Source organism: Rhinolophus ferrumequinum, chromosome 10 (assembly GCF_004115265.2).
Source record: "Rhinolophus ferrumequinum isolate MPI-CBG mRhiFer1 chromosome 10, mRhiFer1_v1.p, whole genome shotgun sequence".
NCBI classification, from domain to species: Eukaryota; Metazoa; Chordata; class Mammalia; order Chiroptera; family Rhinolophidae; genus Rhinolophus; species Rhinolophus ferrumequinum.
In genome coordinates this window covers 70,716,756-70,735,936 of record NC_046293.1, presented here as the reverse complement: position 1 = coordinate 70,735,936, position 19,181 = coordinate 70,716,756, and the positions used below count along the sequence as shown (strand labels likewise).

Sequence of the window (19,181 nt, the reverse complement as noted above, 5' to 3'; positions counted from 1 at the left end):
TGTGTTCCCTAATCATGAACCCAGCTAGATGGTTTTCTTCACTATGCCTCAGTAAGACTATGCTTCAATGTATTCTGGTCTTCCACTATGGAATATCTTCTCTCTTCCCCTTGCTTATCTGATACTTCTCAAATTCCAGGGTGCTGTCAGTTAAAAATGACCTCAGAGGAAGCATCAGATCAGGAACGCTTCTGTAAAATTTTTTGTTGAGACCCCAGAAAGATTTAAGACAATGCCTCTCAGAGGTTTTCAGCTAGACAAAGGGGCTTCAAAGAGTCTTAAATGTAGACCTTTTTAGAATGTCTCAGCTACACAAAAGCTTCTAAGTCTCTTAAGTCCTCTGTCCCACAGCACGATAGAAGTAGAGAGTGGCCTGTCACAGAGATTTGTGGATGTGGCATCTGTCCAGAGGAGTTAATTTCAGTAAAATTCATAGGAAACCCACAACTTTGTACAAGTGTGGTTCTAATGAAGGCACCACTGGTATAGACAGAAAAGGATGGACGTAGTTCGACTAAAAAGAGCCTTTGTGTGAATGGGGTGTCCCAATCTTGGATGGGCAGGAAGCAGGCTGAGAGAGCTACACTGTTGGAAACATGGACTCTTTCTTCTGAAATAGGAAGAATGACTCAGAGGATGCAGCCAGGAGCCCAGGGGCAGAGTCAAGAGCCACTGAGGACTATTTTCAGGGAGCAGAACTCTTTTCTAATCAAGTTGCTGATGACGTGTACCAAGCAGATTTCACAACTTCTGTGGCACTGCTGGGTGCCCTCTGTGTAACTCCCCGTCCCCTCCCTCTTTTGAATTCAGGTGTCTCTTACAATCCGATCCCTGGCTGACTGCAGCAGGGCACATATGTTATCTTTTGAAGTGATGGGATTTTGGCTTCAGAGAAGCTGTATCTAAGGAGCTGTATGTGAGGAACTAAACCCCAGGAGTATGATCTGCGCTCGCAGCTGATTTCAAGCTAACATGGTCCTGGCCTTACAGGCAGGGCTGTAATAGGATATTTTTTTGGGGGGGTGGGTAGGGCGAGAGTAGGGCACTGAGTATATTTTACATGTGGAAGGAATGTGAATTAGGTGGACTGTGATCTATTTCACTTTCAAAGACCACTGCAGCATTACCTTTTATTTTGTGTGCTCTTTTTCTCTGTGTTCTTGCAACTTGCCCACCAAGAAATGGAGTCTGTTCTTCCTTCACTTCTACCCCTATTGAATCTAGACTGCCCATGTGACTGCTATGACAAATAGAATGTGGCAGAAGTGACATCCTAGGACTTTTGAGACCAAGCATTAAAAAGACCTGGTAACTTCTGCTTTTACATATTGGAGGAAGCCAGCTTCCACGTAAAAAGTCTCACTGCCCAGACACTACTGTGCTGTGTTGAAGCTCAAATTGACCAGCCTCTAGCTGTTGTGTTCTTCTCAGCTGAAGGACCATGTGGAGTGAGGAAGCCATGTTGGGTGTCCCAGCAGATGCTGTATGGATCAGGGGCAAGCCTCCCCACTCCCCACTCACACCTTACGTTACTAAATTGCAGCATTGTGAGCAAATAATTCTAGTGTTTTAAACCACTAAGTTTTGCGTGGTTTATTGTATAGTACTATATAACTGTAATAGTAGGTAACACAAAAATGATTAGAATTGCATTTACAAATTTGGAAGAATGACAGTATATGTGAGAAGACTCATTACTAGTCTGTACTATCCAGTTGAGGAGAATACAGCCTGGCTGAGAGTGACAGCAGTGGGAAAAAAAAAACGTGGAGAGCTATTTAGAGGAAAATGTGTTAAGGATTAATGAGTGACTGAGTAGGGGGTGACAGTGGAAAGAGAGAAGGAACAATCAACAGTGACTCCTAGATATTTTGCTTGGGAAACTAGTTCAGCAGTTTACACAGGGAAGTATGGAGGAAGACCATGTTTGGGAAAAAGATGCTGAGAACTCCAATTTTGGACATGGTGAGTTTGAAGTACTTTGGAGTTATCCACATGGAGTTATTAAGGAGAAATTGGTTTTATTGGTTTAGGATTTAACAGACACATCTATCTGCACTGGAAATGTAGATTTGGAAGCGTCAGCATGAATAGAGTAATTGAAGACAGAGTTAAAAGAATCATGTAGCTCACTTTAGTAATTCCCAGACGTTACTGCTTTTTGTTTTTTAATGAAATAGAATGGGATCAAAAGATCAGAGCTTATCTGATCGGTGGAATTTTTATCTGATACTCATATGTGTATACACACACACACACACACACACACACTATCTTAAGTAGAATGTATTTCTCATTGTGAGTTGTGAAAAGTTTGGGAAGAATTGTAGCTTGAGAAAAGAAGAGAGCTGGAATACAGTCCTAAAAAATGCCAGTTTTAAGGACCTGATGGAGAAGGGATTGCCAAAGGAGATTTCTAAAGGAGTGTTGAATCCCAGAGAATGAAACGGAGGGTTTTTTGATGGAGGGGTGGTGACCTATAGTTTTATATACAGCTCAAAAGTCAAGCCAGTTAAGACAACTGAAAAATTGCCCATTGACAAGATATCATTGCTAACATTTGTGAAATAAGTTTTGCAGATAGTGATGAAGGCAGAAGCTAGATGGCAATAAGAAGTGAGAAAGATGAGGAACTGGTGACAATTAGAAAGCGAACTCTTAGGAATTATGCCCTTGAAGGGGAAGAAAGTGTATGGTAACTCGAGAAAGACAGGGCAAAAAGCAGATTTTAAGATAGGAGATTTTTGAACATTTTCAAAAAATAAAAAATGACAGTATAGAGTCAGAAAGAGAAATACAAAATATAGGGAAAAGGTGGGCGGGTTGATAGGTCAGGTTCTCAGAGAAGGCAGCATCGATGGGATCCAGTGTGGGGGCGAAGGCATGGACTGGCCTAGGTATCGGCTGGAAAGTGCAGGCACCGTCATGGTGGGGTTGTCAGGTAGCGAGCAGGCCTCCGTGGAGGTTGGCATCAGTCTCCCATAGTGGGGGTTTTTTTCTGTCAGCTTAGGCGTTACTAGGTGAGTACAAGCAGAGAATAGTGACAGAGTGAGTGTGGGATGCTGGCCAGAGAGCGGAGGTTTCATGGGCGAGTTTGGTGAGTTGCTGTGGTGGAGGAGGTGGGATCTGTACAAGGAAATGTCAGAGGCCGTGGGCAGTTTACAAACGTTGTGCAAGTGGCTGTGGGGGCTGCGGCAAGGGCACCCCAACAGATGAATACTGAACTGCTGGAAGTAATTTGGGATTAGTGTACAAGGAGGAAAGTTGCAGGGAGTAAATATGATCGTAAGCTCTTCAGGGCAGATTTCTCTTTCTATAAAAATTTTTTTTCTTTTCAATTACAATTGACATTCAGTATTTATGTCAGTTTCAGGTGTACAGCATAGTGGTTAGACGTCTCTCTCTTTTAAAAAAACATCCCCTGCTTACCTGGAACATAATAGATACTTTTGTATTTAGTAGGTGAATAAGTGTCTTTATTGAGCACATGTTATGTCCTGGACCCTGCTCTTGGGAAGCTTACAGTCTCACTTTTTAATGAATAAATGCAGTTTGGGGGTGATCTTCATGTGCTGGGAGCCTGTTATCTAACATGAGCCTCACATGAAATATTGTCCCTGTGTTGGCTACAGAAAGAGTCCTACTAGCGAGTGGATGACGGTGCAGCAGGAAAATACTGGTATTTGTTTTGGTGATATTTGTTGGATTCGTACTACTAGCTGCCATTTATTGAGCTATCTACTGAGTTTGGCTATCCTGCTGAAAGTTGTATGTGCAAAATTATATTTAACTCTTGAAACAACCCCACAAGATATAGGCACTGTTACTGTATCTGCTTTATAACAGAAAGCTATGAGGATTAGGCATGTTAAAAAAATTGTTCAAATTCACAAAACTAGTAAATGTCAGAGGCAGGTTTCAAACTCAGGACTGTCAAAGCCCATAGTCTTAGCTACTGTACTACACTGGAGTGAATTACAGTGTCAGCTTTTTTGTTGTTTTTTTATACAAATGCCAAGGTGTTAGAATTTTCTGTTTTGCTTGTGCCTTGGAATGTCAAGGATTCTCGTGGTTCCTATTTTCTGGCTGCGTCTCCTTCATGCTCATTGATTCATAGCGGTTTAATGGAGGTCATTATATCCCTTAAAAGCAATTCTTAAGTTTGTTTTTTGCAGTGTGGTTTCCTTCCATCAATTTAGAATTTTCTTTTTTTTTTGGAGGAACTGGGGATACTCTGACTCTTCTCACCAAAACACACACACACATCAAGATAATCTTTTATTTGTTATGTGTCTAGATTACGGCAACAAATCAGATTATTCCAAAAATTGTGTGTTTGCCAGACTTTACCCCTTATTCAAAGGTTAAGTACCAGTTTACTTCAAAATAATTTTAACTTAAGTGTGATTCCAGTCGCTTACATAGAATGGTATTTGCGTTGCGGTGACGTGTTTGAGCTTAATGTATTCCAGGTGTTTTCAGGAAAGAAAGACATGTGGATTGGTTAGGTTGTCGTCTCCCTTTCCCCTCCACTTGTGAATAAGGACAAGGGAGCCTGGGGATTAAATTATAGCTCAGCTCATGGACAGGTAGTCTGTTCCCTCTGGATCATGTTTGAGATTGTTATCAAAGCTTGATGAGTTTTGTAGCTACCCTTTCATTCTTTGGTCATAAAAAACTAATTTACGTGCTTTTATTTATTAAAAAAAACATTTTTAAATTATAGTGATTTGTGAAAGGATATGAAATGTTGCTTTGAGAAAACGTAGCAAGTCCATTTCAAACTAATTTTTACACGTTTGTGGGTGACAGAAGAGTGAAGAGGGGTCAAATATATGGTGATGGAAAGAGAACTGACTCTGGGTGGTGAGCACACAATGTGAGATATAGATGATGTATTATAGAATTGTACACCTAAAACCTATGTAATTCACTAACCGATGTCACCTCAATATATTTAATAAAATTTTTTTTTAAATTAAAAACTTGAAACTAAAAGTTTTACCTGCTTAGTCAGTTTTATTAAAATTAACTTAGACCATGCTTGGTTTATCTGGCCTTGAATTAAAATATATATACTTAGTACTCTGTTTCTCTTTTAGTAAATTCTCTTGAACCTGAAAAGTCCCTTCACCTTGAGTGCTCTGCCAGCATTAAACATGACATGATAGATCTATATCTACAAGTTCATAGAAAACTTCAAAGTAAAGGAGGGTTTTCTTTGATAGAGATTTACCTGGTATGCAGATGTACCAGCTTCCCCAGGGTGACAGTGGTAGACATCGCTGGTATAATCTCAGGTGACTAACTGGGAGTAGCTTTATTAAAGTGGCTCACAGAAAAAAGGAGTCCTGGGAGTCGGTTTCCTTCATGAACCAAGGCAGTTCCTTCTGCCTTGATACGACACCTCTAGGATCAACTCTGAACAGATGTGAGACCATATGTGTATGGAACACATAACATGTATTCTTGAATATACGTGTTATATTTCATGAAAATTGTTTTATCAGAAAGAGAACTTGAATTTATCTCCCCCATCCCAACCCCACTGTCTTTAATTTTTATTTTTTTCCCCTGAATGCTGTGCTTTGGTTTATAGCCATAGGTTGTTTTCTTTAGAATTAGTATAAATCAGAGTTCATATTAATTTTATTCTGAGTTTTTTAATCCTCAATATGTTAGATTTCTGAAGTTGTTTCTTAAGACACAGTTGTTTTCTCTTTTGAATTTCCTTGTGTTTGGGTAGTTGCTTCACAGAGCTATGAAAGTACATACTAAATAATAAAAGAGAATATAATATTTGGAAAATTAAGAAAATAAGAATAAAATATTTTTCTAAATTTCTCTTCTGAAATGTTACAATGTCTGTGTTCTTCAACTGTTCCTATGCTTCTACATCTGTGTTCTTCAACTGTTCCTATGCTTCTACAGGGGAAACTGAAATACTTTGAAAGCATTTATTGAAAAGTTAGAATGAATAATTCAGCTTTGTTTTAAGCATCTTTACAAAGATGAGAGAAATCTGTCTTATCCTTGCCAAACCTCATTAATTGCTTCTTTAACAAAGCAGTAAGATGAACATTAAGAACACTAAAGGATACTTTTGCCCTATAAACGTCATAGATGTATTCTTTTTACTTAAGATAACATTAAAGGATTATCAAATATTACATGCATTAGTTTCTCATCTCTTTACTATTGTGATTTCCCCCAATTTGTTTCCAAAGTCTGAGAGGTTACCTCTTTAGCAAGAGTGGTAAGATAAGAGTTTCAGCCTTAGATTTGACTGCTACAATTTTCCTTTTCTTATTTGAGGCGTGTAGTGGCAAGCTTTCTGTATTTTTGATAAGTATCTTGCAAGATAATATCAATTTAATTGACCAAGTAACATTTGCACATTTTCTGTCAGAAGACAAACAGTAAGCACACTGGGGAGTATTTTGGTTGTTTCCATTTCCTTTGGTTGTTGTAGCTTTTACTTCAGGATGAAAAACAGTGAAAGTTTAGCACACTCATCTCTTTCTAGGTGAAGGAAAGATGTTTGTGACAGATGGGCAAATACCCCCTGGGAAGTACAGGATTTTCTAAGGGTCTCCTTTATCATGCTGCTCTTTATTTAGCCTACATAGTTCGGTACTAGAAAGCAAAAACAAACTAAAAATGGTATTCTCAGCTGCTGCCTTCAAGAGCTTAATTTGTAATTGGGAAATTTAGGGACAAGACAGCGAAACATAAGGAAACATGAAAACATGTTAAGTGAACTTTCAGTTCCAATAACATGGCAAACTGGATGTTCAGAGAAAGCCTTCCTAGTAAGAACATCAAAATGCTGACTACAATGTTTAAAAATTTATTTTTGAAGTGTGGCTGAACTCTCAATAAAGTAATGGCGTGAGGAGGAGGCAGAAATTCAGAGAGCTGATGAGCTCTGGAGCCAGCATTTGTCCTGACTGGCACTTGCTAATGTGAAGGTCAAAAGCTTGGGTTTTTACAAGAGAAATGAGTAAAAGCCTATGGCTCATTCACAATAGAAATTTGGCTTGGAGATCTCTCCATATGAAATTAGGAGTCCTAAAGGGCAGTATTCTTAATTAAAAACAAAGGAACAAACTGGAAAACGCGCCCACAGAGGAAGTCGTGATGTATTTGCCTGTCTTGGTCTCGTCTCAAGGTAGAATGGGTAGAGAGAGGGACACTTCCTTGAGAAGCACAAATACATACTTATGTAGACTTGGGGCCAGAATTCATACTATTTCTGTGACAAAAACAAAAATACCCCCCAGTTTAGTTTAAAATAATCTTGTGTTATATTAGTATTCTCAGGTGCTCAGGAGAGTTGACACAGATCCTCTTTAGAGAATATTTAAACACAGTCCTCAAAGAATTAAATATGAGCTCATAATTAAAAATCAAAACAACAAAAATATGAGATACCGTTATGCACCTATTAAAAAGGCTAAAATTCAAAACACTGACTATACCAAATGCTGGCAAGGATGTGGAAATACCAGTTATACACATGGGGTAACAAACCACTTGAGAGTATCAGGAAAGAGAATTGGTTGTCCAAAAAGGCAAATAAGAATTACCAAACCTTTGCCAAGATTAAGGGGAAAAAAGAAATAGACATCAAGAATGAAAAAAGGGTTAACAATTGAAAATGTAAGCAGATGTTTAAAAGACAATATAAAAAACTTAAAGCCAGTACATTTGAAAAATTAGATGAAATGAGCAAGTTTCTAGAAAGATATTATTTCCCAAAATTGACTCAGTAATAGAAAATTTTAGTGAATTTTGTAATCTAATTAGTAATATAGATTACCTTTACAAAGACAGCATGAATCCCAGATAGGTTTACAAACAAGTTTTGCCAAACATTTAGGGAAAAAAGAATTCCAACTTTACATTTATACTGCATTTCATTACTTCTAAAAGGCACCTCTCTCCCCCCACCCCCATATTAACATCCTGAAATTGGTTTGGATCTTTAATTGATAGTGTTTTACAATCTCTGTTGGCCATTGTTAAACACTGTAACATCTCTGAATCTGGGATATGTGTTACACATGTTAAAATTGCTATCAGTCTCCTCCTCTTCCCTCGTATTTTATGACATCTCTGAAAGTCAGGAATGTAATTAATAGTTGATGGCATCTTAGAATTGATAAAATGGAGAAAGAAATAGTCCCTATATGAGGCTTATACATGAAAAGCAGACAAGGACATTGTAAGAGAGAAAAGTTACAAGACATTCTTGCTCATGAAGCTAGATGCAGTAATTCTAAACAAATTGTTAGCAAACTGCATCAAGCAAAACATAAAAAAAATAATACATTATAATCACATCGGGGTTGTTCCAGGATGGGTTTAATATTGGAAAAGCTATGATTGTCATTTAATACTTTAACAGATTAAAGAAGAAAAACTATGTTGTCATCCTACTAATAAAGAAAACCTATATGAAAATTTTAACGTCCATTCATGATTTAAAAAACAAAACAAAACAACAACAAAAACCTCTTAGCAATATAAGAATAGAAGGGAAGTTTAACATTGTAAAGTTAGAACTAAGAATAATAAAAAGGTGTGTACCATTTACATTTCATTTCAGCATTGCACTTGAAATTTAGCCAGTGAATAAGGCAAAAAGAAATGAAAGTAAAGGAAGAAAAATTTTGTTTACTTGCTGCTAGTATAAATTGTTTATACAGATTCACAGATAAATTATTTAAATTATTAAGAAGTTACTGGATATATGTTAGCTGCAGTTCTATGTACCAGTAACAAATGGTTAGAATAATGCAATTCAAAAAATACCACTTCAAATAACAGGAAATAAATAGCAACAAATCTAACGAGATGTGAAATCTCTTTACATAGAAACGTATAACAGTATATATTCTCAATAAATGGAGAGGCATACTATGTTTCTGATTGGGAAATTCAATATTATTAGCATGTCATTTCTCAAATTAATTTATCTGTTCGATGTGTTTTGAATCCATAGCTTAACAGGACTTTTTCATGGTACCCTATAGGGTCATCCTTAACTCTGTACGGAGAGCAGAGGGCAAAAAAAAAAGAGTCAAGACACTCCTGAAGAAGCAGAGTCAGGCAAGGTCAGGGATTACTTAGCTTTACTATAATGCTCTAATACATAAGATGGGAGGTATTGGTGCTGAAATAGACAAAGAGATGAATGAAACACAACAGAAATTTAGAAATAGACCCAAGCATAAGTTGAAATCCAATTTATGACATATTACTCAATAAATAGTTTGGGGAAAATTAGTTAAACTATATGAGAAAAAAATAAAAATAGATCCCTCTCACTATTTACAAAATCAATTCCAGATTAAATGTGAAAGATAAAGCTTTTAAACTTTACAAAATATAGAAAAATATTTTTATATCCTTGGGGTAAGAAGGGGTTGCATGAGAAACACACACACAAACTGAAAAGACTTACATTCTTCCTTGTTGAATTAAGAACATCTGTTCATCAAAGATACCATATCTGGTGGCCGGTTAGCTCAGTTGATTAGAGCGTGGTGCTGGTAGCACCAAGGTTGCCGGTTCAATCCCCGCATGGGCCACTGTAAGCTGCGCCCTCCTTAAAATAAAAAAAAAGAAGAAGAAAAGACACCATAAAAATGGTAAAGAAACAGATTGCAGTGCATATAACTGACAAAGAATTAATATCCAGGAAAAGTGAAGTACTCCTATGAATCAACCAAAAAGACCAAAACCCACTAGAAAGCTGTCCAAAAATCATGAATAGCTATTTACAAAAGAGGTAACACGTATGGCTAGTAAGTGTGAAAAGATGTTTAACATTGTTAGGAAACTGACCAAGGTAAATTAATACTATAATGAATTGCCATTTCACATCCACCAGATTGAAATAATTTTAGAGACTGACCATTACAAGTGTCAGTGAGGATGTGAAACAACAGAAACTCTTGTATGCTACGGGTGGAAGCATACGTTGGAAGCATTTTGGAAAACAGTTTGGCATAACATAGTCAAGTTGAAGATGAGCACACCCTAATCCTTAGCTTTTATACTCCTTAGTATGTCCTAGACTTAGTGAAACTCTCACAGGATGTGTACCAGCAGAACTTTTCCCAGGAAAGAATCTCAGAAAACCCAAATGTCCATCATCGGTGGAATGAATATTAAAATATATTCATACAGTAAATAGAATAGCATACAATGGAGTGATTGACTTAAAGCTACAGGCATCCATATTCTACAAAATGGAAGAATATACGAAACAAATTAAAATCTGTTCAGTATGATGACATTTATATAAAGTTTAAAAATAAGTAAAATGAGTGAATGCATTGTTTAGAGACACATACATGATAAAACAATGGGATGAGTAAAACAGAATTTGGGATAATGGTTAACTGGTTAGAAAGGAGGTGCAATCAGGCACCTATGGGAACCTTCAAAAGTACTTGTAATCTTTTGGTTTTTTTAAGGTGGTGGTCATTAGATTTCCATTTTTAGCAATAATATACATGTTATACGTGTATATATTCTTGTGTATAGATATATAGAATAAATGTATCATTTTTTTAAAAGTACAGTCTGTGGACTGATGCTGGTCCCTGTGGTTCTTTCTTAGTTCTGTAAGTAAATGAAAACAAGTACACTATTATGAGTTTGTCATTAGATGAAACTCCTTCAATGTAAAGGACTGACTTTTTTATTATGAGATTATAGTCTTCCTTCTATATGATATTTAGTGTTCCATTGTGAATTGATGGAGGTTGTGCATTATATGTTTCTTAAAAATGTCTCTATAAGATGAAAACCATAATAGCAGTGTCACAATTTGGGGAGGATATTTTACTGGTCCACGGAAGTGAAATCTAGGAACCATAGGTTTATGTCACTTACCTATGGGACAAGATTGTGGATATAGGATAAAGATGGAAATTTTTGTGTGTTGGATGTGAAGTCATAGGACATGAAGTTAGATATGTGGTTACACCTATGGAACCAAAATACCTTCTTCAGGATCTTGTTAGGCTCATCATTAGAAAGTTTTTGGAGTGTGGCAGCCTGTAATTTAATTTATGTCCAAAGCTCCTAATGTCGGATAGAGTCTCTGGTGGATAAGTGAAAATATGGGAGCATTGGCACCAATATTTGAATATCAGCTGGGAGAGGGAGTGGAGAGATCAGTATCCGTGCTTCTTCATCCTGGAACAAGCAATATTGTCTTGTAACTTGGTTCCCATGCTTGTGGAGAAGGGCTGGAAGACTACTTACTTTTGGAACACTAAGAGATTCATATGGGTAAGGTGGGGAATGGGATTTTCTTTATCTGTTATGTTTTCAGAACTTAGTTATATAGAAGGAAAGAGTAATAGCTTTTTTTCTAACATGATACTTGCACAGATTTCTAATGGAAGAATCATTGAAACAGATTTTTTTTTTTTTAAGTTTTGAGTTGAGTCCTTCTTTGTAAAGGATGTTCTTCTATGTAAAGGATGATTTAGTTGAGTGGCCTATGTCCTATGGTCTCTTCTTTCTCCTTTACCTCAAGATGTCCCTCATTTTCTCCCTTCCTACCACAGATCCTATTGTTGCCTGCGACCATCTTTTTTTATCCCTGCTCTTGGAGTCTCACCTTACCCAGAACCACTCGATGCTGGCATCTGTGTTGACAGGCTTAGGGAAGGAGGAGCAGGGAAAGTAAACATTCCCGTGGCTGGATTCTGATCTTGGCTCTATTCTCATTTACTATGTGACTTTCGGTATATGTCTCTCAGAGCCTAATTATCTTACCTATAAAACCAGGATACTCCTTTTATATGTCATATTGTTGTTATTTGAATCTGTGAAGAACATATATGAAAACACTTTTGAAAAGATAGTAATTACTGTGTAATTATGAGGTAGTAGTATTATGGTAGTTACATTCATAGGTATTATTATTATTATATGTATTATTATATTATTATTATTATTATTATTGTTAGTTTAGTACATTTTCAGTTAAATAGATTTTTATGAACAGTCTTATAAACCTAAGCACTTCATTTAACATTTACTTTATGGGATTAGACTCTGAGTTTTAATCAACTTTTAATGAACATGTATTCACACACATATTGAACATTATAATAAGAGCAAAAACTAGGGACTATTATGTTCATAGCTATCTTGTACTTAACATAATTCTGAACACATAGTAGGTGCTCACTAAATTTTTATTGAATGAATGATTATATAATATACATATATAAAGAACTTGTCATCCAAAGAAAAGTACTATCTTATACTGATTGCCATTAATATGAATATATAGACGAGTGCTATTCAGTCTAAAATTATCTTAAGTCATGCTTTAAATTTTATATGTGCATTTGCATGTGCTTTTGTATTGAGAACACATTTGATGTTGAGCATCTACAGTTATTTTATGAGGAAATGCAGGATAATAAGATTTCTTTGGATAATTTTCAAGCCATATAATCATCAACGAGATTTTACTAATTACATCTAAGAAACTACTTTGCCGCATTGGAGGATGGACATTGACATAGAGCTTTATTGTTGTGTTTTCTACTTTAAAGCAAAGGTTATTACTACCTATCTGAATTTATATATCCTTTGAAAGGTTAATAGATTTGTTTGCTAAGCCTGAGCTGCTCCAATTTGTGAACTATATTCTTATTTGAATTGCGTGCTCTATATGGCAACTTACTGTTGAATTTGTATAGTACCATCTTCAGATATTTAAGTTCATTTTATAGGATAGTTGTTCTCTTCACGTTTCGATGTACTTTTTAAAACTCTTGCTGGTTGATTTTGTTCTCAGTGTTTTGGACTTTTTCCAACTCTTTTTGCTGCTTTAAGGATTTTAAAATCTCCTAAAGCCTAATTTTATTATCTTGGGATTGGAGACAAAGTATGTAGGTCTTATAATACTTTCATCCCAATTTAAACCAATTATGAGTGTGCATATGGAACTTTGTAGAATTTAAATGGATTTTCCGGCTGCCAAATTAGATTATTTCAAAATATTAGCTATGTTTGCCATTCATCTGTTTTTAAAATAGAGATGGTCTGGAATTTGTCCAGAGAACTCATTAGAATTCGAAATATTACAGTGAGATGCCTCCTTCAGTCTTAATCTTTTAGCTCTATAGAAAGAGAAATTAAGGCTGGGCATTTTCTTTGGACATATAGCAGGAACATAGAGAATCTTTTTATTATGGTCTTTTGTGGTTTTTGCCTCTGTTCAAATGTCTGCCACTTTAATATGGAAAGAGCCACTAGACCAGAGATAATATATTTAGTTGGTCTTTTCAGTGGCAAGATGGTAATAAAATTTTATAATTAGTTATTTTTAATATTAGGGAATTTCAAAAGAAATACTATTGTTTACATCATATTTTCCAATTTTGACCATGATCCATATATTTATATAAAGCCTAAAATAAATGACTTGAAAGAACTTGCCTTTTAATATCAGAGTATGATGCACTCTAATGTTTCCTCTCCTGGCCTAGTCTATTTTATTTTTAGAAATGCTATATGTGACCTACTAAATTGATTTTTCAATTTACCAATAAGTGATGATTTGAATTTTCAAAAGTATTTTTAAATAAGTAAGCTTATCCATAGATCAAAATCTGTTTCTAATATAAATGTCTCATATGACTTTCAAAACTATTTTAATGATCAGGGAACATTCTTTCTCTGTAATTTTTACTGGTATTCATATATAGATAATGGAATATAAAATGGAAGAAATGGTAGATTCAGATGTTAACCCAGATATGTTTTGAGTGTTCAGCCTTGCGTAAACTTTACAGTAGTTGAATGTAGCCAGCATAACACAGTAAATGTGATTACACTATAGGTTTTTAAGAGAGGTAAATCAGGCTTTGAATATAGTTTGATCCTTAGTCTGACATATAATTGATATGAAATCTCTGGTGACTATAAGAAATTCTGAAATTAATTTGAAATTATAAGAGATACATAAAATGTTTTAAAAATAGATCTTTAGTTCTTAGATTAATAAACCTAGATTTTGGAGTTAAATTAGTAGCTGCCTTTCAAAATTTGTTTTCTAAAAGTGTTTTTTTCCCCCGTTATTGAAGAAGAGAGTATTTGTGTTTCCTTTGTGCAGTTAATGTCTATCAGTTTGTTATATCTTTTCCTAAGATCATTGTAATATGTTGCTTTTCTTTGAATTTGAAAAGTGTAAGTTATTATTACTATTTTACATTTACAAAACACTTTATATTGATCAAAACATTATATATACACATGTATATTTATATTTATCCTTGTAATTATATGATGTGGAGGCAAGGCAGGTCATAAATAATAATTCAGCCAGATCTAGGACCCAGAAATATTAGCTCCTAGTGTTGGTTCCAGTGGTTCTAATTGAAGTAATGCTTTTTTTAGTTTGCCAGGTATTTTCGTCAAGTATTTTGAGTTTACCAAGTATTTTTAAATCTTTCATATAAAGAATGTTAATGGAAGCTTTGTGAAGTTTGTGTAAATATGAGTACCATATTATTTATTTCATATTTATTTCACCACCATTCAGATGAGGTAGGCAAGATAGAGTTCTAAGAAAGAGATTTGGGTGGAAAATAAGCATATGAAAAGAAACGCAGATAACGTAACAGTGACGTAATGTACTACTACATACCTATTATACCAGAATGGCCAAAATCCAGAACTCTGACATCATCACTGTGGAGCGGCAGGAACTCTCATTCATTGCTGATGGGAACGCACATGGTACAGCCACTTTGGAAGACAGTTTGGTGGTTTCTTACAAAAGTACCCAGTATTCTTACCATACGATCCAGCAGTCACTCTCCTTGATATTTACCCAAAGGAGTTGAAAACTTAAGTCTACACGAAAACCTGCACAAGGATGTGTATAGTATTTTGTCTTTGCTAAAACTTAGAATCAACCAGGATATCCTTCAGTATCTGAATGGATAATTAAACTGTGATACATCCAGACAACGGAATGTTATTCAGGGCTAAAAAGAATTGAGATATCAAGCCATGAAAAGTCACGGAGGAACCTTAAACGCATACTAATAAGTGAAGGAAGCCAACCTAAAAAAAGCTTCATATTGTATGATTCCACCTACATGGCCATTATGGTAGAGGCAAAACTATAGAGACAGTAAAAAATCAGCGGTTTCCAGGAGTTAGAAGGAAGGGAGGAAAGAATAGGGGGAACACAGATTTTTAGGACAGTGAAAATACTCTGTATGATACTGTAATGATGGATACATGTCATTATACATTTGTCTAAACCCATAGAATGTACAATGCTAAAAATGAACCCTAAGGTTAGCTATGGATTTTGGGTGATTATGATATGTCGTAGGTTCATGAGTTGTAACAAATGTATCACTCTGGTGAGAGAAATTGATAATGGGGGAGGCATACATGTATGGAGGCAGGGGGCATATGGGAATTCTTTGTACCTTCCTCTCACTTTTGCTATGAACCTAAAACTGCTCTTAAAAATAAAGTCTTTTTAAAAAGAGAGAGAGAGAGAGAGAACACTTCAATGTATTAGAAGTATTCTCAGCTTATCCAAACATCAGGGCATGGGAGAAAGAGAAGAAACGGTCAAGACAAGCCAAGGTCAGAAAGTAATTTGGGCAAAGCTCACCCAAGCAATATGTCCTTGGGTTAAAAAGCGATGGTACAGGAGTAGGGGACTGTTTGGTGATAACAGCTATTTTGTATTGAATGCCCAGTTTTCTATATCCCAAGCATTCTTAATTTGCCATCATTTTTGATAGAGTATATATTCTAGTACAGCCTTTGTCAACTGGGGTCTGTTGGACCCCAGGAAGTAAAGCCTATAGAAAATAATTTAAGTGAATATTTTCTCAATTCTCCAAAGGATATGGTACATGGTTAGCGCCATTATGGATGCATGGGAGAAAAAGTTAATTTATTTTGAAGAGTGGATGTTTTAGTGCATTAGGCCTAATTCCATTGTAGAACCACACAGGTGAGAAGGGCTACTCTAGCAAATTCTTTAAAAATGTGCATGGCAAGTAAATTTTTGAGATCTTGCATGTCTAAAAATACCTTTGTTTTACACTAATATGTAATTGATAGTTTGGCTGGGTATTGAATCCTAAATTGGAAGTCATTTTACTTCTAATTTTGAAGACATTGCTTATATTAATATTTTTGTCCTGATTCCACTATTATTGTTGATATCAGTAACTTATCTGATTCCTGGTCTAGAAGAACTTGGTGCTGTGAATTATATGCAAAATTGTTGTTTGGAATAAATAGGGTTGGTTCTCAATATTTAGCACTGCTGATTTGTAATTTCACTTTCTTGGATCTGCAAGCCAGTGACTACTTGTTTATCTCATGCTTTCCAGTGTCAAATTTATGTTGTTGATGTAACCTCCCCTGGACACATACTTGTGAAATATATACCCATACTTGCTTATGATTTTTTTTAAAAACACTCCTTTTTATAATTTTAGTCGAGTTTTAGGAGGGAACACAGTAGGTCATTTGTCTTCATTCTGCTATATTAACCCGAACCTTTCTAGATATTACCTATTATCCAATTTGATCCTTACAATAATAACCCTATAATAGAGTTAATATTATTAGCATTTTATACAGGAGGAAACCCAGACCCAGAGAAATTAAGTTAATTGTTCAAATGCATCCAGCTAGGATAGAAGTAGGATTTGAACCCAGGCAGTTTGAGTTTCAAATCCTGCTTAACCATTATACTATTATGCCTTTTGTGGTATTGTGTCTTTTATGCCTTGAGAGGCAAACACCATTGCATGAATTAATTATAATTATTTCTCTGTTATCTATAATTAATGCTAATTTATATTTCATGACATGGAGATAAGCAAAAAAAAAAAAAAAAAAAAAAAACCTGTTGTGGCTCTGGGTATCAACCATAAACTTATTTTTATCACTAATTGATTTTGAAATGCCCTTGCCCAAGAAAGAATGTTCTTTACAGGAAATAGAGTTTGTTTATTTTTAAGTGTCCTGTCTGGTAAAAAGAAAACCTTAGACTATATGTAATGCTTATTTATATGAGTGGAGAACCAGCCTTGAAGTATATGCATAATGAGACAGGAAACTGAGATCTTATAGGAAGGTACCTATGAAAATGAACCACTAAGTCACTTGTAACTGAATTAGTTGTTATCAGGCTAAGTCGATGTACTTCCAGGTTGAAGGCAAGAACTGTGATGGCAAAAATCAATCTAGAACATGAAAAGAAAACAATTGACTAGAGCTTTTTTCACTTCAATTAAAGTGGCATAAGGGTAAAAGAAGTTTTAGATAACCTAGAAAGATTTTTTGGAATTTTAAAATTAAGTATAAAGAGATGACGTAGTTATCATTTTGGTTATAAGTACTTTCTTGTTAGATTTAAATAATGTGGGATTTACACCAGTCACCTAGTTTCAATCTAGTAAAGAAGGAGACTTCCATTAGTTACTGTGATGATAAAAGTGCATTTTTTAAAATAGGAGTTTTAAATGCAAAATACTCATTGGTAGATTATATATTTTGAAAATTTAAATGTAATGAAGAACTGTAGCAGCTCGTATCGGTTTTAAGGGAATGTGTATTGGAGCATACAGCTTTATTATGGTGTATGGTTTTAATCTTCTGTTGATTGGTTTGAATTAATCTTGTCTTAATGACTCACATATCCCTGCTAGAGATAAAACTTAAATGTTTGCTTTCTGCTTTAGCTGTTGGAATCCATTAAAATTGTACTTGAAAGAGTATCTTTCCTTATGAATTTTAATCATGGCTGAGGCAAGCAGTGGGTTAGATATAAATCTAGAGGCTTCAGGAAAGATAAACAGTGTTATGTTTATATCCATTTTTGAAGTAAGCAAAAACTGGAAAGGAAAGAATCGGAAGAGGTGGGTAGTGGGGCGGGTACTACAAAAACATAATGGATATGAGAGAAGGGTTGCATTTGTGAGTAAAGAAGAGAAACTGATTCTATTACTTCATCCTGACTCTATTGATCTTGCTTTGTTTTCCTGAAGTAGCAGTTCAGTGCAGGGCATTATTGGAAGGTAAAACATTAGTAGAATAGCCTTTCTTGTTTATCAGTTCATTGAAAAGAATTCAGCAGCATGGCTTAATGCCTTTTCTGTCAGTCTCTTTCTCTATCTGTTTATTGCTGATTTGACAGTCTCTGGTCCTTTTCCTTTGCTGTTAAATGTGTGTGTCCTTTGTTTGTGCTGGTGGGTTTTGCTACATTTGGATGTGAGAGAAAAGCCTGTCATTGCCGTACTGGTCTAATTAGCTTCTGGGTGAGCATATACATTAAATAGACCTTCTAAGCCATGAAAGAAGAGAACTCACAACAACGTAGATTTTCTTCCTGTACTGTGGTTTCGCCTGTTTTATTTCCTCCACGAATTGATGGCCGAAAGCTTGTCCGGAATGCTTCATTTGGAGGATACAATGAACTTTCTCCGTTGCCAGGTTTGTCTGTTCAGTCTCACATTCTTTTCTTAATTTCTTGCAGTTTTCATTATAATAAAGTAGACGTTTTAACATCTTAAAACTGCTTTGGTTTAAACAAAACAATTCTATATGGAAGGTTAGGTTTTAGTAACTGCTGCTATGTGGCTTGGCTTTTCCATATTTTTTCTTAGGGTCTCTCAAGCTCAAACTTGAGAACTAATGATTCAGTAAAGTATGGATCTTCAGTGCTTATAGCATGAATTTTTGTTTTAATTATATAAATAGTGTGACCCATTGATAAAATTAAAGCCTTTTCTGCACTGGAGATAAATGTAAAATTCTATAAATAAAAAAATTACTCTGAGGTTTTTGCAAATGAAACCCAGATATTTAATATTGATATCTGTTTGACTATTTTCTATAGAATAGTAACTATATTAAAATTGATGTTTAGTTTAAGCTTTAATAACTCAGGTCCTGACTAAAGTGAAGTTTTCTGCCTAAGTATAATTTTTGAAATGCCTTACTCCTTGTTCTTAGACGTTTATATATGATTAGTTTTTGCTTAAAAATGTTACTTTTAGGGTAATATTAAATAAAATTAGGTGTTTGACAATTGTAATTTAGACATTAAATAATTGGTCAATGAGAGATAGATATAAACTGATCTTTTG

General features: G+C 35.1%; 1 protein-coding gene across 8 annotated transcripts in view; it reads left to right on the top strand.

Moving 5' to 3' along the window:
- The window catches only part of OSBPL8 (oxysterol binding protein like 8), a 154,568-nt gene that overhangs the window by 79,179 nt on the left and 56,208 nt on the right, over nt 1–19,181 (top strand). Inside the window, exon 1 of one of the 8 annotated variants that reach the window (XM_033116581.1) lies at nt 18,369–18,525. The exons of the other annotated variants lie outside the window; for them this stretch is intronic. Within the exon in view, the coding sequence (XP_032972472.1) occupies nt 18,384–18,525 (142 nt within the window). The 5' untranslated portion in view covers nt 18,369–18,383. Of the gene's footprint in view, nt 1–18,368; nt 18,526–19,181 lie in introns of those variants that run through there. 8 annotated transcript variants of the gene reach the window in all.